Below are 25,994 nucleotides of genomic sequence, written 5' to 3'. Positions count from 1 at the left end.
TATTTCCTAAAGAAAAAGAGAAGAGGAAAGACACAGGAGGTGCAATCTCTGTAATTATAAATTGAATGACAAATACAAAAGACCTGTATGCAAATACTCTTTGGACAGACTGGTCATGGAAGATGGATCAGCCCTGATTGACTATTTAAAATCTGCTCTTAAATCTGATGTCTCTCTTCATCTGCCGGACCCCCTTCCTGTTGAATGGATAGGAATGTAGATGAGAATATTGCTTCTTGCTAGTTCTTCTCCAATGAGCATCTGGACAACCTTCTAAAAGCCGTATGTGACACCTTGAAATGAGAAGACTTCGTTCCAGAAATGTCTATTCAGGATGAATTATTTGGAGGTGTTTCCCATTAACAACACTTTGAAGGAGCTGGTTAAGGCCGAATGGAGTGAACCTTAGAAAAGACTTCAGACTCATGAGAATTTCGTAATCAACTAGCCTTTGATAATGATGAAACCAAAGTCTGGGACAATAATCCCAAAATGGACATTCAAATGTCTAAGTTGGTAAAAAATACAGATCTTCCCTTTGACGATACAGCTCAACTCAAAGATCCCAGATAGAAAGACTGATAGCATTCTAAAGAAGACCTGGGAGGCCTCTATGATCAGTTTAAAGTCTAACATTGCAGCCACTTCAGTTGCAAGAACACTCTTCTTTTGGCTTAATGAACTAGAAACTTATATTAAAGCGGACACGTCCAGGGAACTACTTCTGGTATCATTACCGGTACTAAAGTTAGCAACAGGTTTCTTAGCAGATTCCTCTGCTGTATGTCTTAGAATCACGGCAAAAGAAGGTGCCTTGCGTCTCGAAGATCCATGTGGCCAAAACAGTGGCCTGGAGACATCTGCTCAAATCCAAACTTTGTAATATCCCTTTTACAGGTGTCTTCGTATTTGGAGACGAATTGGACTCCATTGTAGAAAAGCGGCTGAAAGCGGGTAAAAAGGGTTTCCTGAAATAAAAAAAGGATCCGAAGACCAATCCCTCTAGGGATAGGAAAGATTGAATTTATTCCTTTCGTAGTAAAGGGAAAAATGGTTGCTGGAGCTATCCAAAAGGCGGAAAAGGTAGAGGCTTTCTCTTCAGCTCTAGCAACTCAAGGGCCCAAGGGGGAAGATTACTGAACTTTGCTTTATATTGGAGTTCTGTTACCTCAAACACCTGGTTATTAGATATTGTATCCAATGGATGCCGTATCAAATTTTCCCATCTTCCCCACAAAAAATTTGTTGTGACCCAGGTTTCCTCATCTTTTTCTCATCAGCAGACTTGGACTCAATGAAAAGCTTCATCTCTCATGAAGGTCATCAAAGAAGTTCCTCCGGAAGAACAAGGACAGGGGTTCTACTCCCCACTCTTCTTAGTACCAAAACCCAACGGATCTTACAGATGAATCATCAATCTGAAACAACTCAATGGGAAGAAGTTCCTGGGGGTTTTGTTGGACTCACAAAGACAAGTCTTTTCTTCGACAGGAAAAAAGGAACGATTTGGTACAGCAGATCCAGTTGTTCATCAAGTAGGATCAAATATCCATCCGATCGGCAATGAAACTGCTAGGGAAACTAACCTCCTGCATTCAGTCCGTAGCATGGGCCCAGAATCATTCCACAACCCTACAGCAATGGATTCTTTCTTAATGGGACAAAAATCTGCATCATCTGTATTCCTAAATTAAGATTCCACACCAGGTAAAAACATCCCTTCGGTGGTGGACCATAATAAAAATTCATTGTCATCCACAGATCACTATCCAGACAGATGCATGCCGGACAGGATAGGGGGCCAAATTCCTGGATCAGTTAGTACAAGGTTCTTGGGAGAAGAAGGCCCAAAGAAGTTCTTCGAACTACAGAGAACTCAAACCAGTTTGGCAAGCACTAACATCACAGCCTCTCCGTCTATACAACCTTCACATATGAATACTGTCCGAAAACACGACAACGGTTTCCTACAACAAAATACAAGGGCGAACGGGATAATTAGGGACCAATTCTGCATCCACAGCCCGCCATTCTCAGATTGACGGCATGGATCCTGAAGGGTCATTCCTAGAATTCAAGGGACTATCTCAAAAGGTAATTCAGACATTAAAGGCAAGTAAAAAACTGTTACCTCTGAAATTTACCTAAAAATATGGAAAAAGTTTGTATCATTCTGTAGAGATAAACCACCTAATCAGAATAAACCAAATATTTTACAGATCCTGGAATTTCTACAATCTGGTCTGGACATGGGCCTAAGGACAAGTACTCTAAAAGTTATCAGCCTTGGGTTGCTTCTTTGACACACCCATTGCAGATCACTGGTGGGTCAAGTGCTTTATAATGGCCTCTTCCCGACTTAGACCTCAAACTCGGACAGGTGTCCCGCAGAGGGCTAGTGATGAATCCCTGGAAAAATCTAATAGGGAGGAAAGTATTGGTGAAGGTGAGGAACCCGAGACAGATCTCTCTCAGGGACATTTCAGCCCAGATCTCACAGTGCCTCGCTGCAGTGGGTAATGTTCTGAAAGAGATTGGAGACCTGAAAGGCGACATGGGTCTCATCAGACAGGATATGAGCAATCTAAAGGCCCGCACAGAGGAAGTTGAGGGAAGAGTGACGATAGAGGACACAGCTATGGAAAAGAGAATAAAAAGTTTGGAATAGAAAGAGTTAGAGTGGTGCACACCCCAGAAACATCCTGACCCGGATCCTATCACCAAGAGAAAGGGATAATATCCTTAAGGCGGCCAGGACCATGGATCATTTGCAATACAACGCTCGCCTATCATGATTTTTCCTGTTTATCCCCATGAGGTACAGAAAAAGCGAGCAAGTTACTTCAATGTTAAAAAAAGATTGAGGGAAAAGTGGGTTGTATACTCTTTATCCTATACAGCTAAATTGAAAGTGGTGTTTAAAGGAAAGTCAGTATTTTTTGAGAATGCTGAAGAAGCAAATGAGTGGGTGGAGAGGGAACTAAAGATCTGAGGTAGACAGGCTGGTGCTGTTGCCCCAGCTAGGAAAGGCGCTTGAAGATGAGTCTAAGGTAACAGTACCCTAGACAGCGGGGGAGGGGAGGGAGTGGTGAAAGGCGGTTGACGGCAGGGATGAGTGGTAAGGACCAATACATCAATGGTCTTCTCTGATATATAATGGTAAAAATATTATCCTGGAATGTGTGGGGTGTAAATGATGAGCTTAAAAGAAAGGCAGTGTTTGATCTATGCCTCTCGCATCAACCGGATGTGATATGCCTCCAGGAAACATATAAGATGGGTGATACATGTAGAAAGCTGTTCAAGCCCTGGCTAAGTCACTACTACCATGCCACCTATTCGTCCTATGCCCGAGGAGTGAGCATAATGATATGTAAGAAGGTTCAGTTTGAAGAAATGGATGTAAAAAATCGATAACCATGGCAGTTATATAATTCTGTATGGATCTCTGAATTGGCTTGTGATAGTGTTAGTGGGAATGCCCTAGATGCCTAGATGCCCTAGTTAATATTACAAATCAACTAAGTAAATATGATGGGGCTCCAATATTTTTGATAGATTTTAATCATGTGATCAATGAGGGGCTAGATGGAATTAAAGGTAGATCACTTTGCCCTCCAAAAATACAGCAATCTGATACACTGTTTGGAAGATTGATAGATGAGCTAGGGTATAGAAATGTTTGGAGAGAGAGAAACCCAAGTAGGAGAGCCTTTACATGTTATTCTAAGTCACATGAGTCTCTAATAAGGATAGAACTGATCTTGGGGAATGAAATGGGAAGTGCATTAGTGGAGGGGATATCCTTTGGAGCCAGGGGCTTATCATATCACTCCCCGGTTTGTTTTAATTTTAAAAGAGCTGAATCGAGGGGCATGGTCTTTTATAAGATTAAGCCCTTTTTGTTCGATCTAGTGAAGGATAAATTGGATATAAATGGGGAAATTCAATTTTTTATCAGAAGAAACATGGGTGAGGTTGATATCCTGATAGTATGGGATGCACTGAAGGCGTACCTGAGGGGAATATTAAAAGAACAGATCAACCGGTTTAAAAGGACAAAAAAAGTCATACCAATTACTGAAGTCGAAGGTGATACAATTAGAGGACCAACTTGTGGAAAACCTTACTGTGGAAAGTAGACGGATATGGATAGAGGCACAGGAAGGTTTGAGGAAATTTGGTATGGAACAGGCTATTATGAAGATAAAAAGGCAAATGAGTAGGTCTATATTAGGTCAGTATACATCCATGGAAAAACTGACTAACTTGTTAAAGAACCAGAATACAAGGAATAGAATAAGTGCTATCAAAGGTAAAAATGGCCGGTTAGTGGTCAGACAGTTGCATCCATTCCGGTGTAGTTATTTGGTAGATACTGGAGGGAGGTTGCGGGAGGGGCCTTTTAACTCTCTTCTTTCTGGGCATCCTCCAGGTGGGCCGTCATGGTGGACTAATGGAAATCTAATAACCGGTAAGTCTAATTACCCATTTATGAGTACTTTAACCCCTTAACGCTGAAGCCACTTTTCACCTTCCTGACACGGCCCATTTTTTTAAATCTGACGTGTCTATTTAAGTGGTTATAACTTTGGAATGCTTTAACATATCCAGTTGATTTTGAGATTGTTTTTTTTCGTGACACATTGTACTTCATGCTGGTTGAGAAATTTAATCAATATGTTTAGTATTTATTTATGAAATAAATGGAAATTTGGCAAAAATTTTGAAAAAAACAATGTTTTCCAAATTAAAAATTTTCTACTTTTTGGAAAGTTGGTCATATCACTAAAATAACTTGATAACTAACATTATCCATATGTCTGCTTTAACTTGGCATCATTTTTCAAACATCTTTTCCTTTATTTAGGATGTTAGGAGGCTTATAACTTTAGGTGCAATTTTTCAGATTTTCACGAAAATCATCAAAACCTACTTTTGGAGGGTCAATTTAGTTAGAAGTGATTTTATAAGGCCCACATGACAAGAAACCCCCACAAATGACACCATTTTAGAAACTACACCCCTCAAAATATTAGAAACAACCTTTGGGAATTTTGTTTACCCTATGAACGTTTCATGAGGGTGAAAGATAAATGAAAGTGAAATTACAGAAATGTAATTTTATCTTACTATAGATTCATTGAACACTAAAATTTGCACCTTCACAATGGGTTAAAAAGGAAAATGCATTTTACAATGTTTAGGGCAATTCCTCCTGAGTATGCCAATACCCATTTTGTCACTGTACCCTGCTGTTCGGGCATATGGGGGCACTTGGAATGGAAAGAGCGTTGTTTTGTTTTTGCAGGACAAATATGACTGAAAAAGTTTTCATGTGTCAGAATGCATTTGGAGAACCATAATGGTACCAAAACAGAGGAGTCCCAACATGAGACACCATTTTGGAAAGTACACCCCTTGGAGAGTTTAGCAACTTGTAATTTGTGTATTTTCCCCAACAGGTGTTTGATTCAATTAGGCCCCAAAAGGGAAAAAAACTGAACATTTTCTCATAAGTCACTTTTACCCAAATTTTTGTAAGCCACAAGGGATAAAAGATTAAACAACCCCCATAAATGTGTAGAACTATTTCTCCTAAGCACAGAACTGCACCACTTTTGCATATAAAGTGTTTTATGGGTACGCAGTGAAGCTCAGTAGGGAAAGAGGGGCTTTGGCCTTTTAGAAGCCAAATTTGACAATCATCCTTTACATGTGTCAGGATGCATTTGGAGAGCCGTAGTGGTACCAAAACAGAGGGGAACCCCAACAAGTATCACCATTTTGGAAAGCACACCCCTTAGAGAATTTTGCAATGTGTAATATATGTATTTGCCCCTACAGGTGAATGATCCAATTAGGCCCTAAACATTAAAAAGGTGAAAATTTTCCTATAAATGTCACTTTACCCCTAATTTATGTAAGCCACAAGGGATAATATACCGTATATACTCGTGTATAAGCTGAGTTTTTCAGCACAAAAAATGTGCTGAAAAACGTCCCCTCGGCTTATACACGAGTCCATACGTGTAAAAAAAAAAAAAAAAATTAAAAATGGACAAAAAAAAAAAACTACTCACCCTCCGGTGGCCCCGATGCGCAGCGCTGCTCCCCCGATGTCATCGCGGCTCCTCTTCTGGCTTCCCGGCTCCTCTTCTTGCTTCCGCGCCGTCTTCTGTCTTCTTTAACATCGCGTTTGGCGCCGCCATTGTTCTCCCGTGCGGCGCCTAGTATGACATTAGCAGCAGCGCGTCATACTAGGCGCCGCACGGGAGAGAACAGTTGCGGCTCCCAACGCGATGTTAAAGAAGACAGAAGACGGCGCGGAAGCAAGAAGAGGAGCCGCGATGACATCGGGGGAGCAGCCCTGCGCATCGGGGCCACCGGGTGGCTGTATACTACTGGGGGCAGGCTGGGGTGGCTGTATACTACTTGGGGCAGGCTGGGGTGGCTGTATACTACTGGGGGCAGGCTGTATACTACTGGGGGCAGGCTGGGTCAGGCTGTATACTACTGGGGGCAGGCTGTATATTATAGGGGGCTGGCTGGCTAAATACTTGGCTGGGTCTGTGACCAATGCATTTCCCACCCTCGGCTTATACTCGAGTCAATAGGTTTTCCAAGTTTTTGGTGGTAAAATTAGGGGTCTTGGCTTATACTCGGGTCGGCTTATACTCGAGTATATACGGTATTAAATAACCCCAAAAAAGGTGTAAAACTATTTCTCCCGAGTGTAGAAGTACCCCACATGTGCATATAAAATGCTTTATGGGCGCACAGTAGAGGAAAAGAGGGATGTTTGTCTTTTAGAGGCCAAATTTGACAGAAATCCTTCACATGTGTCAGGATACATTTGGAGAGCCGTAGTGGTACCAAAACAGAGGAAAACCCGAAAAGTGACCCTAATTGTTGAATATACACCCCTTGGGGACTATATAGCAAGGTGTAATATGTGGTGTAGTGTAATACACGTGGTGAAATGAGCATTTTGAACATACAGGTGGTTTCCAAATATGATGTGCAATAGAGTCCAAGATGGAAATTGCAATTATTTCTGGAAAGTTCAGTGCCCGTTATGTGGCGCCCCTTATGAAATAATGGAGGGGTATAGGGAGCAATGGGACAAAACAGTTGTTACAATTATTCATTTTACCTAAATTAATTCACAACATGTTGGGCGTGAATTGTGAATGTCTAGTGAATAAGGAGGTGCAATATATCAAGGGACCAACTAAACTTTTGTCACTCTGGAGTTGTCGCGGGTCTCTTAGTACATAGTGTCCATCCTAACTCCTCTTTTGGAACAGACTCTTTGAGTCCTACCATTAGAAGCAGCAGAATTCACCGGGAAAATGCTGTCCTGGCAAAACACAGGAACATCTAAACCAGAGGTACTGGGGCCCCGTCCTTCTTGTCCCAATATTAGTTTCCTAATATCTTCCTCTTGAAAACGGAGAAATGATACAGCAGGACCTGCACATTGGAACAGCATCATCTATACAATGTGCACGGCCAGCGCTTTTGTACCATATCTTCGTTTTAGTAGGGTAATTATCACCAAGTGTTGCTCTTATTCACCCTAGCGATGCCCATTGTGACGAATATTGCTGCTTTTTGCTGGACCAAATCGACCAGCCAATAGCGGCAAACATGGACAGAGGGGGGCAACAAAACCCCTCTGGACCGCAAGGCAAAATTGGTGGCTGTGAGGAACAGCCGCCACCCTGCCCCGATCACCGTGTCTACAGACATGGTGGTCGGTATTACTGACGTCATAAGTAAATTCGCTGCTATTGGCACATCTGAATTGATGAGCCAATAGCAGTGATCATAAACTGGGGGTGTGGGGGGGACGTAACCCTTCTGGTCCATGGGGCAGGATGGATGGCTGTCAGGAACAGCCGCCGTCTTACCCCAATCACTGTGTCTGACCGGTGTTGGAAAGTCACTACTCTCCGCACCGTTCTATAACAACGCTTGTTGGGAATAGGCTGTACAATCTTTATTTATTTTTTAAGCAATTTAGACAAATAAGGGCTTATTTTTTGCGAGACGAGATGCACTGTAAAAAAAAACCGTAATTTTAGTGGGTTTTTAGCTTATTGAAGCAATTTTATTAACTTTTTACGTGTGGAGGAAAATAAAATCATCAATTCTTGTTTTGGATTTTTAGCATTTTTTTGGGGGGGGGCATAACAATAATATATTATCTTTATTCTACGGATCACTATGATTATGGTGATACCTCATTTATATAGTTTTATTTATATTTGTCCAATTTTATTGAAGAAAAAGTAGAATAGAAAAAATTGCATTTGTTTTAGTATTGCCATTTTTATAGCAGCATAACTAGTATTTTTTGGTTTACAGAGCTGGTTGTAAGCTTATTTTTTGCGTGACAAGTTGCTCTTTTTATTGGTATCATTTTGGTGCTCGTAACTTTTTCGGATCACTTTTTAGAACATTTTTTGTAAAGCAATTTGATAAAAAATTTTTTTTTTTTTTTACCACGTTCACCGAGCGGGTCCAATTATGATTTATTGTACAGATTGTTACGGATGCAGCGATACCAAATAAGTGGGTTTTTTAACTTTTTTTTACAGTTACTGACATCTTAGCTTGATCTTCTGATCACATGTTCAAGCTTTTTTACAGGTTACACAGTGCAATACAGATGTATTGCACTGTGTAATGTAAGACACTGAGCATGCTGCGCATGCCCAGTGTCTTACAGCCGGGTCAGCGCGACCGCGGCGTGTTAGGGGTTAACACCCGCGATCGGAGAAATCTCCGATCGCGGGTGTTAGAGGCGGGTGTCAGCTATAATATATAGCCGACACCCGCAGCTTGACGTAATAGTACTGCATTTTGCGGGAACGCACCTCCCGCGATGCAGTACTACTACGTCAAATGTCGGGAAGGGGTTACCTATCTGCCCGGAAAGCAGAACATTTCAAACTTTGAAAATGAAGATTTTTTCCGCAATTTTGCCAAATTTTATTTAGTTTTTTTTTCAGAATAAAACGCAAAACTTAACGCTTTAATTTTACAAATATCATGAAGCACAATCTCAAAATCACCTAGATATGTTAAAGCATTCCAAAGTTTTAACCAATTATCGTGACACATTTGATATTTTGAAAAATCGAGTCTGGTCATTGGGCTGAAAACCAGCGTCGATGTTAAGGGGTTAAAGAACTTGATTGGAGTAGACTGGGCTGTATGATATATGGAGGGAGAGATTTCCCTCTAGATTAAGCAACACATGTTAATCCAAATCTCATAGCACACTTTCGAATTGATCTAATATTTACAAATGAGAGGAGATGTTGTTTAATTGAGAAAATTGATATTGGTGCAAGGGGCCTTTTGGATCACTCTCTCCCATGGGGGGGTTCAGTAATTAAAAGGGGAAATATGGGAATCACCTTTTAGAAAATAAAACTTTTCTTGTTTAATCTTATTAAGGTAGGAAGTAAAATTATTAAGGATATTAAAACTTTTCTGGGCAGTTGTAATGGAAAACCAAAATGGAGTCAAAGAGACAACATGGCCACTTTTGAAATAATAAAAGACAATTCAACTATGGATGAAGCTAAATCAACATAGTTTATCCTCATGTAACAATCTTCTGGGATGCGTCTATCCCCTGGGATTATTTCCAATGGAAATTGGCCACTTTCATGGGAAACTATACCATTAGGAGCATGATGAGAAACACATGTGCATACACATGAGTTTCCACATAGTTTGTTGACGCACACATTGGGTATAAAACCTCAGGACTATCGCCTAGCGGTAGTTAATTGTAAGCTATTGACTGATGCTTTTGACATGTGGGACGCCCTTGAAAAACCTGATACCTGTCGATGCCCGTCTTTCTACATGTCATCAATGAAGCTGGACAGTGATGTAAGTTGATAACCCCGTGAAGATTTTGTGTGCCGGAGCTCATCAATGAAAGTTGACATGCTGCGAGTAAAACCTTTTGGTATTTAACTCTTTATATACTTTTATATTGCATCAAACCTTTTAAATATTGTTGACTGTGTGGTTTTTCTTATTCTATAACACGGAATCCAAACAATATGCCCCTCTTTGTAACACAACAGTTGGAAGGAAGTGCAGGAAGAAGGAGTAGGCTGGGATGCACAAAAGGCATACTTGAGAGTGGTGGTTCGGCTTTGTGTTATTCGATATAAGAAAAAAGAAAATGCACTTTTGCAACAGTTAGGGTATTAGAAGTTGAGAGGAGGTTTTTGACAGATCCCACGAAAAGTAATAGTAATCAATGGCTTGAGGCTCGGGACTGCCTTAGGAATCTGTGTATGGAGAAAGCGTTGGTATCTGAGAAAGTATGAGAATTTGAGTATATTGGGAGAATTTATCTCGATAGAGAAGTTAGCATCCCTTATAAAAAAAAATCAGCGCCCTAGAGATAGGATGGGGGTAATAAGAGCTAGGGATGGGAGGCTGGTTGTATCCCAGGAGGCTGTCCATAATTAGTTTCTTGAATATTTCAAGGAGATATTCTCCTCTAAGCATTCTGTGGAAGGTGAAAAAATTGAGGGTCAAGTATTTCTAGGGATGAAGCATTAATGTTAGATAACCCAATCAGTGTGACTGAACTGCAGGATGAACTCCAAAATCTACCTAGGGGGAAGACACTAGGGGCAGATGGGATTCCTTGCAGTTTTCCAACTTCTGCCCCCCCCCCCCCCCCTGTTGTTTGCAGTAGCACTGGAGCCATTGGCATGTTGCTTAAGAAAAAGCAAGCTGGTAAAAGGTCTTCTCATAGGTCCAAGGGACGAGTGACTGCAAGTTGCTCATATGTTGTTGTTCTTTGATCAGTCAGGCTCTGAGCTTCAGGTAATTATTGGGGTGATAGAAGAGCATGGTAGGTTATCGGGTATTAAAATCAATTAGAGTGAATCCTTAAATCTGCCGTTAGATCTGGTGACGTACAGAATCCTGGTCAGCTAATAAGAGTAGCAAAAATGAAATATCTCCTTGTTAGGGTTGAAATGCATTCTGAGACTTTGACTCATCCCTGTACTCCTCTACATGTGCAATGACTACTCAAGAGACTGTTGAATACCTAACTCTCTTTCCCTCCCCTCCCTTGCCTCTGGGGCCAAGGTGGCCCCTATCAGTGAGCTGGAAATTGCTGAGGTTATCGGTTCCTTGGCTAACGGAAAATCTCCTTGCACCAATGGCCTACCGTCGTTTCTATTAGCAAAACAATGACATCCTGGCCCCCTTGTTGTATAAACTGTATGTAAAGGCACTTGAGGCGGGTTAGCTGCCAGACTGACTGAGGCACGTATTTTAGTCATTTCCAAGCCAGGGAAGGATCCCTCTTATTGTGATTCCCACCCTCTAGTAGAATTTTAGTCAAAGTACTGGCATGTAGAGTTAATCCTGTCCATTATAGGCCCCAATCAGAATGGTTTCATGCCATGTAAATCTAATGCTCGTAACCTGTGTAGACTGTTCCTGAATCTCCAGGCAGTCCATGACAATGTGGGGTAGAGGATCTCACTGGACGTGACTCAGTGGAGTGGCCTTACCTCTGGCTAGCGTTGGAGCGGTTTGGCTTCCCTAGGGAGATTGTGACCTGTTCTGTCATTCCGCTGTAGCCTCTGTTTTGCTAAATAGATTTCCCTCCAGGCAGTTCTTGCTGGCTAGGGGAACATGCTATTGCTGTAGAACCGCTAGCTGTGAAACTTGGGAGATCGCCTGACATCACAGTAACGTAATTTCCTGCAACCCCACTAATAATGTAATAACCTTCAGTAATCCCCCTTATAATGAAATGACCTGTAGCAGTCTCCCTCTTTAACTCGAAGAAAGAAACGGAGCTCCGCATCAGTGGTCCTCTAGATGGTCTAGGGGACATGCCATGTATATTTTAAAATTATTTTCAAAATAAAGTCCGGACGGACAAGAAACAATTTTTACCCTGGCACTGGTACGCAGCTCCGTTTCTTTCTTAGAGGTTCTGGATTGTACACTACGTCAGTGTGGATCTCCTGCACATGCGAATGGGATAAGTTGGTGAGCTACAAAACTTTTCTCTTCCCCTCTTTAACTCCTTTCTGCTCGCCCGCTGACTTTAGACGTCAGCGGGTGCAGGTCCGGAGTCTGCAGCTCCCGCGCTAATCGCGGGAGCAGGACCCGGAGACTCTAGGGAGAAGGGAGATGCGGTTCATTACCGGTTCTCCCTTCTCCGATCCCCCCTGCATCGTGCTGAATGAGCGCGATGCATAGAGGAGCTGAGCGGCGTGGCTGCCGGCTCCATAGACTCGGTGGTCACGTGACCGCCGGTTCTAAAGGGGTTAATCAGAGCTGCTGGGTCTAATAAGACCCAGTACAGCTCTGATCACCTGTCCCCATTGACAGGTGGGCATTTACCCTGTAACTGAGGCTCTTATAGGTGCCTCAGTTACAGGGTAAAACTTGTAATAGAAAAAGAAAAAGTAAAATGTAAAAAAAAAAAAGTGAAAATGTCTTTTATGCCCTCATGGGGGACATAAAGTAAAAACACACACACAAATTAACCCCTTCACGCTCTGCATCCGATATATCTGGCGCTGAGCGCAGTGGCATAACGCATATTGCATGGTAGCGCGGAGGAGCAGGCATAGCGTGGGGGAGTAGTAATAGCATGGAGGAGTAGGCGTTCTGTGGAGGAGTAGGCGTTCTGTGGAGGAGTAGTAATAGCGTGGGGGAGTGGACGTTGTGTGGAGGGGCAGGCGCTGTGTGGAGGGGCAGGAGTTGTTCTGCGTAGGTTGTGTACTACCCCCCCCCCCCCCCTAAGTCCCAGTAGTCATACACTGACTTGGAGGTATATAATTATATGGCCTCCGATATGTAGTCTGCTAGTGGGGACGTTTTGTTTGTGCACCTCTTCCTCATAAAGTGACTCTGAGGAACCCCTGAGAAGGCGCTTTCGTAGTATTGCTGAAGTGCCTAGGTATAAGGACAAGAGAGAGGTTGCATCATGATTCTTGGGGTGCTTATCTCCCGTGGCAGGAGCTGGGCACAAGATGACATAATAGATATTTTGTACTATCCATTATGCATCATGCTTGGGGTCCACCTGTGGGGTTAAAATGCTCACTACACCCCTAGATTAATTCATGGAGGGATGTCGTTTTCAAATAGGGTCAGTTCTCAGGTGTTCCTACTGTACTGATCCCGAGGGCATCTACAAATGTTTTATGGTGCCAAAAAACTGTAAATGTAGGTACTCCAAATGCCATTGTCTTCCGAGCCCTGCCCTGTCTCCATCTTTTAGATTATTGGCATGTACCCGGGAGAACTGCATGATGATTTTTGGGGGGTTTGCCTCCAGTTGCATAAATTGGGTGAAATACTTTTGACACTGCCATTACAAATTTAGAGAAATTGCAAAGCAAATTTTACTCGACACCGTTCAATTTGTGTTACATTTGAGCCAGGATCTTATGGGTTAAAATGCTCATACAACCCTAAATAAATTCTTTGAGGGTTGCTCTTTCCTAAAATGGGGTCACTACACGGGGGTTTCTATTGTACTGGTACCTCAGGGGCATCCCAACACCAGTCTAGTGAAACAGGTGCTCCAAAAGCTAGATTTTGTTTGTTCCTTCTCCGGCCTGCTGTGTCCCCAGCCTCTAGACTATTGCTACACATGGGGCATTGCCATACCCGAAGTAACCCACTGAATGATTTTTGGGGTGTTTATCCACTGTGGGATGAGTTGGGCTGAATACATTTCTTCCTACTTTGGCACATTTGAGAAAACAATGCATTTTTTACACTGCCCCCATCATTTTGTATTAAATTTGACCCAGCATCTCAGGGGTTGAAATGTTCATACAACCCTAGATAAATTGTTTGAAGGGTGCCCTGTCCTAAAATGGCGTCACTACTTGTGGGTTTCTATTGTACTGGTAGACCCCAACACCAGTCTAGTGACAAGGGTGCTGCAAATGCAAAATTTTGCTCCTTCCCTTCTCATCCCTGCTGTGTACCCAGCCTGTCAATTTTTGGCACATGTAAGGTATTGCCGTACTCGGGACGACCTGCAGAATGATTTTTGGGGTGTTTGTCTAAAGTGGCATGGGTGGGATACAATATATTAGGCAGTAAAATTACATTTTTGAGATAAAAACACATTTTTTACTCTGCACCATTTACTTTGCATTAGATTTTGGCCAGCATGTTGGGGGTTAATGCTCACCTCCAACCCCAGATAAGTCTATGAGGGGTGTAGTTTCCAAAATGGTATAATTTCTCGGGGGTTTCTGTTGCACTGGTAACTCACGGACCCTGCGAACATGACATGACACTCTAAATCCAAACGTGTAAAAACGGAGCTGCAAAAGCAAAATTTCGCTCCTTCCCTTCTCAGCCCTGCTGTGTGCCCAGGCTGTCAATTACTAGCACATATGTGTTATTGCCATACTCGGGACAACCTGCAAAATGATTTTTGGGGTGTTTGTCTAAAGTGGCATGGGTTGGGCACAGTATATTAGGCACTAAAATGACATTTTTGAGATACAAATGCATCTTTTACTCTGCACCATTTACTTTGCATTAGATTTTGGCCAGCATGTTGGGGGTTAAAATGCTCTCCCTAACCCCAGATAAATTCTTTGAGGGGTCTAGTTTCCTAAATGGTGACATCTTTGGGAGTTTTATATTATACTGTTACTTCAGGGACTCTTCAAGTACACTGTGGCACCACAAAACATTTGCAGTCAAATTGGCCTTCCAAAAACCCAATGGTACAAAATCTGTTCTGGACATCGCTGTATGACTAAAGAGCAGTTGACATCCACATGTCTGGTATTACCGTACTCGGAAGAAGCAGGGCAAAAATTTTGGGATGTATATTTACCTCAAATTCCTTCTGAATGTGTCCATTTTAGGGCTAAATGAAAATAATCTTATTCAAAAATTGAAATTTCAAAATTTTCAATCCATTTATGTTTGCTTCCAGAGAAAGATTTAAAGGGTTAACAGACTTCTCAAATGCTGATTTGAATAGTTTGAGATGTTAGGTTCATAAAATTGTGTCACTTGTGGGGATATATAGTACATAAGCCTTTGCAGGGCACTTCCAAACTGAATTGGTCACTAAAAATTTAGCATTTTTCAAATCTCTTGAAAATCTCTTGAAAAAAGTTGCTTCTAAAACTTGAAACCTTCTCAGATCCGTAAAAAAAATGGAAATGTAAAACAAATTATGGAAATAAAAAGAAGACCAATGGCAAAAGGTTTCTACAAAAAAAAAATTGTGGTATGACTTTTTGTCTAAAAAGTATAACATTTGAAATTTGAAAATTTGTCATTTTTTTTTTCAAATTTTTCCTAAATTATTGAATTTTTACCCCCCAAAAAAGAAACTAATAACCGAAATGATACTACTAACATAAACTACAATATTTCACTACAAACAGTCTCAAAATCACAAGGATATCTTAAAGTGTTGAAAAGTTATTACCACAGGAAGAGACACTGGTCAAATTTTAAGAAAAAGGTCCAAGCATTTACTTAAAAACCGGCTGCGTCATTAAGGAGTTAATGAAATGCCTGCAGCCTCCCGGTGTATAAAAAAAATTAACTCAATTGCCTTTCCGTTTCTCTATGGGGTTCCTCTTGCCTTTTCTCTTCACTCGCAACTGAGCGGGCAGGAAAGTGTTCATACTGCCTGCCGGTGCACAATATTACGCCAGCAGCGGTTACACCGCAGTGCCATAGTGTGGTTTGGTGGTCAGAGATGCGTTTGTGCCCGTTCTGTTACAAGTGAAGAAGCAAGTGGAGCCATGAGGAGCACCGGAAGGTGAGTATTTAAAGTGGTTTGTGTTTTTGTTTTGTTTTTTTAAATATACTTGTGTATAAACCAAGTTGAGTCTTTTCAACAAATGTTTTTTGCTGCAAAGCTCTGCTTTTGGTAATTATAATTGGTAGTTGGAAAGCCCTAATTTGTCCTCTGAATGGTGCACCTTTCCTTTAATGTCATGATGTGTGCCCATATAGCAGTTTCCCACCACATATGGGGAATTGGCATACTCAGGAGAACTTGGTTATCAAACTTTGTGTAATGTTTTGGTACTATTAAATAAATTAATTTAGCCATAAAATCATTTGAAATTTGCACTTGATTTTGTTTTAACCCCTTTGAAACAATTAAAGGATTATTAAACTTAATAAGCGTTCTTTTACGCATGCTGAGGGGTGTAGTTTCTAAAATGGTGTAATTTATGGGATTTTACTATTATTACGGCTTTTTAGTGTTACTTGAAAGCTGAGCAGGTCCCTCCCTCCGAAGGAATGATTTTACTTTTTTTAAGTAAAAAATGTGTAAAATCGCACTTAAAGTTCAGCTTCATAACATCCGATAAAAATGAGTTAATATATTGATTATTATTATTAATTTTTTTTTTCCCTGGTCACCGCCGGGAATAAACTTTTTTATGTATTTTGATAGATCCGGACTTTTGGGATGCGGAAATACATGATTATGATATACATGATGCACTACCGTCAGGTTTTAAACGCCGGCCGCAACATGCAATGTATAGACACCTATGATGGGCTATTACTTGTTGGTGTTTGCAATATGTATCAAATACCTAGTCTGTATACAGAGGGCTTGGCCTTTGAGCCTTCTCCATTCTCCCTTACTTACTCATCCATATTAATCATCTTCAATAATAATCTCTGAGAATATCCCTCTCTATATACCAGTGCAGGGAGCCTGTGTCACAGTGTAACAGTAAAGGTCTTACACAATATCCTCCCATTGATAACCACTAAGCAAAAATTTATTTAATTGAATTCAATATAGACCTAGTGTCTGGGGAAGTCCTAGGACAGTGGTGGCGAACCTATGGCACGGGTGCCAGAGGTGGCATTCAGAGCCCTTTCTGTGGGTACTCAGGCCACTGTCCCAATTTCACCAAACAGGACCAAATCTTATTGCAGTCCTAAGCAACTTAAAAGATACTACTCTCAGACATTTAATTGGCTGCAGGAAAAGTGAGAAGGTCAGTGGACAGAACTGCATTGTCTTTGGAGGTCCTCCTGCTGGACCCACCATTCTTCCTGGAGAGAAGCTATAATGATGGTTTGAATTTGCCCACCTTCTTTCAACTCTATTGGTGTCCTTAGGAGAGCCAATACAACTGAATGTTGTTGAAGAACAGGTAGCGATAAATTACTGCTTGAAATGCCATGTTGGCACTTCATGGTAAATAAGTGGATTTTGGTTGTAGTTTGGGCACTTGGTCTCTACAAAGGTTCGCCATCACTGTCCTAGGAGATGTGGAGACCATATATGGACAGATGGTGATATCTCCCTGATAACGTGGTCCCTGTTCTGCCGCTAACCCGACACATCTCTCAGAAGGATTAACTGCCCGATGTGTGCTTTGCACACAGATCATAGGATTCTGTAGAGTCTATGGAAGTCATTCAGTACAGAACGTAACAGAAACCTGGTATTGAATCATTCTGGCTTTGAAATTATCGTACGATAATGCAGATAAATATATCCATATCATCACACCCAATTCAAATTTACATACATACATACATGGTTTGCAGCTTTGATATCCATCAAAATTTATTCCATCGTTGTTTAGATACCTTCAACTGAGACATGCATATGAATCCCAAACCCGAGTTCAGCCTCTAGTGTTAGAAATGGGAGGGGTGTGCTTAAACTTTTGCTGACCCCTGTACATGATCTGAGATATACATGATCAGATTTATGATGTTTGGAGAAGAGTACAAAATGTAAAAAGAGTGGTATGTTGGGAAAAATATTATAAATTTTGAGGCCCTTAGTTTCGTATTCCCCATTCTTTTAACATAGCTATATTTTATTGTTTTGCCGTTTGTTTTGGGTTTTGCTCTCCTGAACCTTTCTTATCCTAAACCCCCGCGTTGTCACAGCCAAACGAAGAGCAAACTTCACCCATATCTTATATTGTGCATGGGTTGCTTCCTGAAGAGGGGGAGAGGTTGGATTTTTCTGTGTACGTGTTTTGATAATTGGCAAGTTGATTGGTGGTTAATAAAAATAAATAAACCTGATTCTTTGGAAAAAAAAAAAGTTTAGAGTAGCCGGAGAAGTTGACTGCAGATGTGAGAGACAGCTATAATTAACTTTTGTGGCAGGGGACACAATTAGCAGAGGAACTCGTCTCTTAATGTGATCTACAATATCCTTGACTTTGAGGACATCAGCGGAAAAGGAAATGACTGTGGACAACTTGGTTTTAGAGAGTTACATAGAAGGAGTTACAGATCATGAGAGTTAGGAGGAAAACAAAGTCAAAGAGTTACTTTGGGGAACGTTTGTTCAATTGTTGAATTCAGATGTTGGTTTGGCTGCTACTGCAGTTCTTAGTGTATATTTATTTATAGATGGGAAAACTTTTAGCTGGTTGTACAGAATTTTACAAAATGGTAAAGATGACAGCTTATTTATAAAGGTAAAGATTTTGTAACTGGGATTAAAATTTTATTAGATTTTTCTGTTGTACTGACCCAAAGAATAAAGCAGATTTGTCATTTGGGCTACACAATGAAAGATGGGAAAACTAAACCCATTAAAAAATGCCACAAATTAAAATTTACGTACTGGAGGTTACAAGAAATATTAAATGGTGTTAATGTGTTTAAAAATAAATGTCCTTTATATGTTTCTGTAAATTGAAAATGATTGATCTTATGGATTAATTAGTGAAGGCCTGGAGTAAAACACAAAAATATGAAAAATATATGTGGGAGGAAGGAGTTTGCAATTTCATGCAATGTTGTGCAGATGCTATTTTTTGTATCCAAATAACAATAATATAGTAATAATATATTTACATAATTGTGTAATTATAAATTCTTTTTTAGCATCTGTTGCAGGATCTTGGAAAATTCCGTTTTTTTTCCTGATTGTGCTACTGATGACAGTAGGTACACTGCATGAAAAACAGTCTGTGCAAGGATCAGGTAAGGATAAGTAAAACCATGGGTCTTGAACATACAGTAACTTAACATAAAAGATACATTTTTATTATTGCATGATGTTAAACTTTGTTACATTTTTCATTATACAAGAGTGTTGTCCTGTAAATGTTTCCTTTGGAGCTAATCATTGTATCTAAATCTACTTTCCCTCTATAGTCTCACAGACAGATGATGGATAATGAGTCAAAGGACATCTATCACCAGGATGAAGGTTTGTAAACCAAGTACACTTAAATGCTGGTGTGTGTCCCCTCTGGCAGAATCTGCTCTGTTTTTTAGCTTCTTATGCTCTTTTAAGAAATATAACTTTAAAATGTATGCAAATGAGCCTGAAGGGCTCCAGGCTCCATTAACCCCTCAGGCTCATTTGAATAATTGTAAGTCTTTTTATTTATTTTAAACAAGGGCATAAGAAGATAAAAGAACAGGGAATCCTACCACAGGGGGCACACACCAGTTTGTCAGTGTGCTTGGTTTACAATTCCTTATTCTGTTGGTAATTACTGGAGGGTATTTTAGAATAGTGCAGACAGGTATTCTAGGAGGATATAAATAAAACTTGTTTATTATAGATATCTCAATGACATAACATGTTTCAGAGTCACATAGGGCTCCTTTTTCAAGTGAATAGAGACTAAAATGGAACAAAATAAACTAAAAAATAACCAGTTTTTGTATAATCAATTGGTTATCCACTAACTTTTGTGGCAGGGGACACAATTAGCAGATGTGATCTACAATATCCTTGACTTTGAGGACATCAGCGGAAAAGGAAATAACTGTGGACAACTTGGTTTTAGAGAGTTACATATCATGAGAGTTAGGAGGCAGACAAACTTAGTGTTACTTTGGGAAACTTGTGGCCAATGTTAAAGCTAAGCTTGAATTCAGATGTTGGGTTATGGCTGCTACTGCAGTTCTTGGTGTATCTTCATTTATAGATGTGGAAAAATTTAGTTGGTTGTACAGAATTTTACAAAACGCTAAAAATTACAGCTTATTTATAAAGGTACAGATTTTGTAACTGGGATTAAAATTGTATTAGATTTTTCTTTTGTACTGACCCAAAGATTAAAGCAGATTTGTAATTTGGGCTACACAGTTTAAATATGGAATACAGGGAAGTGGCCTGGCCATGGAGGAGAACAGACGCAGGTCGCACTAGCTCCGTCTCATCCCTAGGCCTCTGCCGAGCTACAAGCAGCCAAGCACCCGATACAGCTCCCACACATGGGTCCTAGAAAGAGGAAGACTGTACAGTCACCAGCTGTATTTCGTGTCTCCCCGAAAGGTATTGGCCGCTACCTTCAGCCTCGGCCCACAGCAGCGCGGGAGACTACAGCAATGGCGGCGACAGGAAGGAGCCGCAAATACCCACATCGCTCTGCGGACTTAACAATTACACCGCCAGCCTCCGACGGAACCTCTCTCCTCGGCACCGATGAAGCGCAGGGTGACCTGCTAGAAATGCCTGCACAGCAGCCTCTGACCGACAAGGCCCCAGCGCACGTGGCACAGACGGGTCCTCAGGGTGTCATGGCCGCGGTGCATGGGACCTCAGCGCCACTGCAGGCTCCCGCAGAGACCGAGCAGCTCCCGACGGTGCCCATACGCAGGTCAGTTAACTCCCAAGGGGACGTGATGGAAATTCGGGAAACCCCCATCCAGCCCCGCGCACTCAGAGAGAAAGACAAACCGGTCGGTCCTGCGGATACCCTAGCTCTCCGGGGACACACACCAGACTATACTAAGAGTAGGTCTGGCACAGTACCCACCCTTGATAAGCCTCCTGAACAGATGTGCCACCAGAGGACAGTAGAGGCAGAAGTGCACATTCCTCTGTCTACATGGGGTTCTCACTCACCCCTCCTGCTCCAGACCGCAGTCTCTCAGTCCTCATTCGGGGAGCATGAAGAGTACAGACCTCCAAACAGTGCTGTTACACCCGGCTTACCTGGCACAACTCCTACTACTCACAGCCTGCCAGTTCCTGTACGGGGCGCAAGCTCTGGCTCCGCACACCCTGACTTGCCATGCCCAACACCAGGGGCCCCTCTATCACATCCTCCAGCCATATGCCAGATACCGCATCAGGGGATGCACCTTCTGAGACAGCACTCTCAGATCACATCCACATCCTTGGGAGACACCACCGGAGGCTCTACAACCTCACTCACCAGTTCTCTCTTCAAATTGGTTTCTGGCAACTCAATCTCCTGCAGTAGCACCCTCTACTCAGTTCTCTGGAACTAGTCAAGAAAGCATTTTCTCAAACCTGGCCCCTATGTCTCCCACATCTGACGTACATCAGAATTCTTTGTTTACTCAACTATTGGAAGGCCTGTCAGAGCTGCGTAACTTTAAAACTCACCTGAGAGCCATCCCTACTAAGGAAGACATGGAATGCTACGTGTCACGGTTGGAACAATCCTACAGTGCCGAGATTACTGTCTTAAGAGAAGAGGTTCAGCAGCTGCAGGCCAGGACAGAAGCTACAGAATCTCATTCCACCACACTCACTAATCATTCCCTACAGCTCCAATACCTTACAGACCAATTTGACGATGCAGAAAACAGAGGCAGAAGAAATAACATTCGTATTCGGGCCTCCCAGAATCAGTCGAGTCTGCTAATTTACACAATGTCCTTCGAATAATCTGTAATTCTATCCTGGAAGTCCCTGAAGATGCCCCTGTGGAACTGGACAGAGCACACAGGGCTCTCCAAGCCCGACCTGAGGCTAATGGGCCCCCCCGGGATGTCATTTGTCGGGTACATCGCTACCAGTTGAAAGAAGCCATCATGAACAAAGCTAGAACCAGAGACCGGATTACATACCAAGACGCTTCTCTACAACTTCTCCCGGACTTATCCAGATTGACTCTCCTTAAGCGGAAGGCACTGCGTCCATTTCTGGAGCTACTATGCCAAAGAAATATACCATATACCTGGGGATTTCCCTTTCGTCTCCAAATCCGTCAAGCTGGCACCACACGCTTCATTCGAAATCCTATAGATGTTCCACCTGTTGCAGCAGCCCTGAACATCCCACCTCCAATCCTCCAAGATTGGCTGGTCCTACCGACCCCAAGAGACTGGGATCGCCCACCTCGCCCACCAGGGGGAGGTGCCGGCAACTGTCAGGGCGGACCACGCAAAAGGCGCCGCCGCCAGGAGGCACAGTGAGCGAGAAGACAAGGCGACAACCTGCCTCTTCTCACACAACCACAATGACACTGTATCCTTATACTGGTGTGGTCCATTTCTCTCACTTTCCAATATGATCACCCTGTAAGGTGATCCTTTCATTGTGCTGGGTTTTTTCTGTTGATGTTATCTCAGTCCTCATTACATAGCCACAGAGGCCATGGGAGGAGGTTTCCTTCTTGGTTAGGCTATTTCCCGAGCGGGTTAGTGTATACGGCTGGCCTGTAAACATAGTTGAAACAACCCCTCTAGCCAGTGGCGTAACAACCGCCATAGCAGCCGTAGCGGTTGCTACGGGGCCCGGGAGGTTAAGGGGCCCGGGATGCACGGACTCCGTGTGTCCCTGCAGTGTCGTTGCCTACCGGATCGTGCCCCCGGGCCCCTACCTCTGTGTCCATTCCTAAACTGACCCCCTCCAGAAGCCGGCAGCCCCCTCTGTGAGCTGTCCGCCCCCTGCACAGGAGACTGTCTGCCCCCCGGCCATCCCCCTGCGTGCTGGCAGGGATGCCCCTCCTCCCCACTCCTGCGGTCAAACAAGCAACCGCCCCACTAACACACCCCCCGCCCCGGCGGACGTACAAGCACCCGCCCGAACAACCCCCCGTGCGCGGTCGAACAAGCGCACCTGCCCCCCCCCCCAGGGCCGAACAAGCAAAGGCCCCCCGCGCCGCGGAACAGGCACCCGCCCGACTCCCCCAGAGTGTGTGACCTCCTCCCGGCCGATCAAGCACCCGTCCGAACCCCACTCCTTCCCGCGCACGTCCAACTCCCCCTCCCCCCCCAGGGCCGAACAAGCAAAGGCCCCCCGCGCCGCGGAACAGGCACCTGCCCGACTCCCCCAGAGTGTGTGACCTCCTCCCGGCCGATCAAGCCCCCGTCCGAAACCCACTCCTTCCCTGCGGACGAACAAGCACTGAACCGATCGCCCACCTACACGCCAGAACACCTGCCTGAAGCCACGGCCGGGTGTTCACCCATACAGCCCCAAAACATCTGAAAAGGTAAGTATATACTATATACATATGTATTTATCTGTGTGTATATGTGTATATACTATGTATATGTGTATATACTGTGTATATGTGCATATACTGTGTATAAATGTATATATGTGTATATATATCTACTGAGTATGTTCTGTGTATATATGTATGTACTGTGTATATACTGTGTATATATGTATATACTGTGTATATATATGTATATACTGTGTATATATATGTATATACTGTGTATATAATGTGTATATACTGTGTATATACTATGTATATACTGTGTATATATGTATATACTGTGTATATACTGTGTATATGTGTATATACTGTGTATATACTGTGTATAATCACCAAAATAGGCAGCACTCCAGCTTTAGGTGAAAAAAATGTTCTTCTTTATTCCACGTTTAAAAAATACAACAAAGTACGGCGACGTTTCGGCTCACTAGGAGCCTTTTTCAAACATGGAATAAAGAAGAACATCTTTTTCACCTAAAGCTGGACGTCTTGGAGTGCTGCCTGTATTCGTGATTATATATTGAAGGACCTAGGGCCTGGTCCTATTGAGCTTGCACCCGCTACTCTCTACTTTTGTGTGCTGTTTGTATTTTCCTTGAGTATATACTGTGTATATGTGTACATATGCATCTACTGTATTTATAGACGCACATATTTATATAAGCATATATATGTGCACATTTAAATATATGCACATACATGATGTATGTGTGTTTTTGCATTTGCTGTGTATATGGTATGCATGTATATGTTCTATATACTGAATGTGTGTGTATTTCCCGTATGTGTGTGCTTATGCTGTATGTACTGAATGTGTGTGTATTTGCTGTATGTGTGTATAGTCTGTATGTATATGCAGAAGTGTATGGTACAGTGTATACTGCATAAATGTGTGTGTATAAGTGTATACTTGTATGTATACAGGTGCAAGTATACGAGTGTAGAAATGTATGTGTTTGTATATAAGTATATAAATGTACGTAAATAGGAGTGTATTAATGTGTGTAATTGTATAAACATGTCTGTATAAAGATACATTCATAGGAACGCATGAGGGACGTATATCTGGCTGCAAATTTGCTGCCGGATATACTTCCCCCATAGGCGTCTATAGCCTGGGCTTGGTACAGTGAGCACAACGAGTACTCACTGTTTCGAGTTGTGGCCGCAAAAGAGATAGAGCCTGAACTATGTATGGCCGTAAGAATGACCATGCGGCTCCATTCTCTATGGAGAAGGGAGGGGTGAGCCGCGATCACCTCTCCTCCTCTCCAGCGCACCGGACGTGTGCCTGCCGCGCTATAGCCAGGCGGACACACGTTTATGTGAATGCTGCCTAAATATGTATATTTTTTATGGGGAAGGGGGGCCCCGTATAGAAATCTGCTATGGGGCCCAGCCTCTCCTAGTTACGCCACTGCCTCTAGCGTTGGGGTTTAAACCCCGATCCGTTTTTGTTTCGTCCATTTTGATTTATATACTCCCTCCCACCCCCATTCTCTCCCTCCCTTATTCAGTCTTCCTAGTTCTCTTATTCCTGTCCTTGGTGAGAGTGAGTGAGTATTTGTCTACCCAGTCCTTTCTGTCTTCCCCTATACTCCCCCCCCCCCCCCCCCCTTGTCCTACCCTGTTACACTCGCAGCAGATTCCTAGGTCCTGATTACTGATTCACCATGGAATTGTTGAAATTGGGCTCACTGAATGCTAGAGGCCGTAACACTCCCCAAAAAAGATCCCAGATCTTATACGGCATGCACAGACAGGGAGTTAAGATTCTCTTTTTGCAGGAGACCCACTTCAAAACAGGCCACCTACCGGTGATTAAGGACCGTCATTTCAGTTCTTGGTTCCACAGCTCTAACCCGGTCTCGCGCTCAAAGTGGGTCTCGATTGCAGTACACAAATCCCTCCCACACGTAGTCCTGGACAAGCGGATGGATGAAGATGGCAGGTACGCATTTGTAAAGCTGCAGATCTTTGGTCAGGTGTTCACATTTGCTAATTTTTACTTACCCAATCTCCAACTGTCGAAAGATACTCTTCAAGCTGTCAGGGTTTACGGAGGGGATGCTGATACTGGGCGGGGATTTTAATTTCCCGTTAGAACTTGCAAAAGATAAATCATCAGGCAAGACACATATCCCCACTAGACAGAGGGGATCCCTTAGAAGAGACTTGCACGCCTTTTGCACCCAAGATCAGGTGCGACACATACCACGCATCAAAACCGCCACAAACGCTGTTACACTAACCCGATTGACATTAATGCGGAATTCGGCTCATACTATTCCCGACTTAATAATGTAAAAGACCAATTTGCTGATCTTGATACAGCATCCCTGATGAGAAGAATCGAGAGATATATGTAAATGACACAGCACTGCCCCAGTGTGACAAATCATTGACCGAGACGTTAGAGACCGATTTCAATGAGGAAGAGGTTAACGAGGCAATTAGTAACTCCCCCTCGGGGAAGAGCCCGGGCCCTGATGGCTTCTCGACTGCTTTCTACAAACACTTTCGAAACTCCCTAGCCCCATTCCTGACAAAGGTATTCAACTCAATCTCTCAAACAGCGACATTCCACCCCCAATCCCTAGAGGCTAATATTAGCGTTATTTTGAAGCCAGGCAAGGACTCCTTGTTGCCAGGTAGCTATAGGCCCATCTCCTTGCTAAATATATATCTGAAGTTATACTCCAAAATCTTAGCAGACCGTTTGGCCCCACATCTCCCAAGAGTTATACATAC

The 25,994-nt window shown here is 42.7% G+C and overlaps 1 protein-coding gene across 12 annotated transcripts in view; it reads left to right on the top strand.

Annotated features, from left to right (window-relative positions):
• Positions 1-25,994, top strand: part of TMEM245 (transmembrane protein 245) — a 757,127-nt gene that overhangs the window by 55,802 nt on the left and 675,331 nt on the right. For 11 of the 12 annotated variants that reach the window (XR_011855837.1, XR_011855832.1, XR_011855836.1 and 8 more), the window contains exon 3: positions 18,907-19,005. The exons of the other annotated variant lie outside the window; for it this stretch is intronic. Coding sequence is in view for 3 of the 11 variants with exons in the window: in XM_072152982.1 (XP_072009083.1) it covers positions 18,907-19,005 (99 nt within the window). In the remaining 8 variants the exon portion in view is untranslated. The remainder of the gene's footprint in view (positions 1-18,906; positions 19,006-25,994) is intronic. 12 annotated transcript variants of the gene reach the window in all.

This window comes from Engystomops pustulosus, chromosome 5 (assembly GCF_040894005.1).
Source record: "Engystomops pustulosus chromosome 5, aEngPut4.maternal, whole genome shotgun sequence".
In the NCBI taxonomy this organism is placed as follows: Eukaryota; Metazoa; Chordata; class Amphibia; order Anura; family Leptodactylidae; genus Engystomops; species Engystomops pustulosus.
This window is presented reverse-complemented; position numbering and strand designations above follow the sequence as displayed.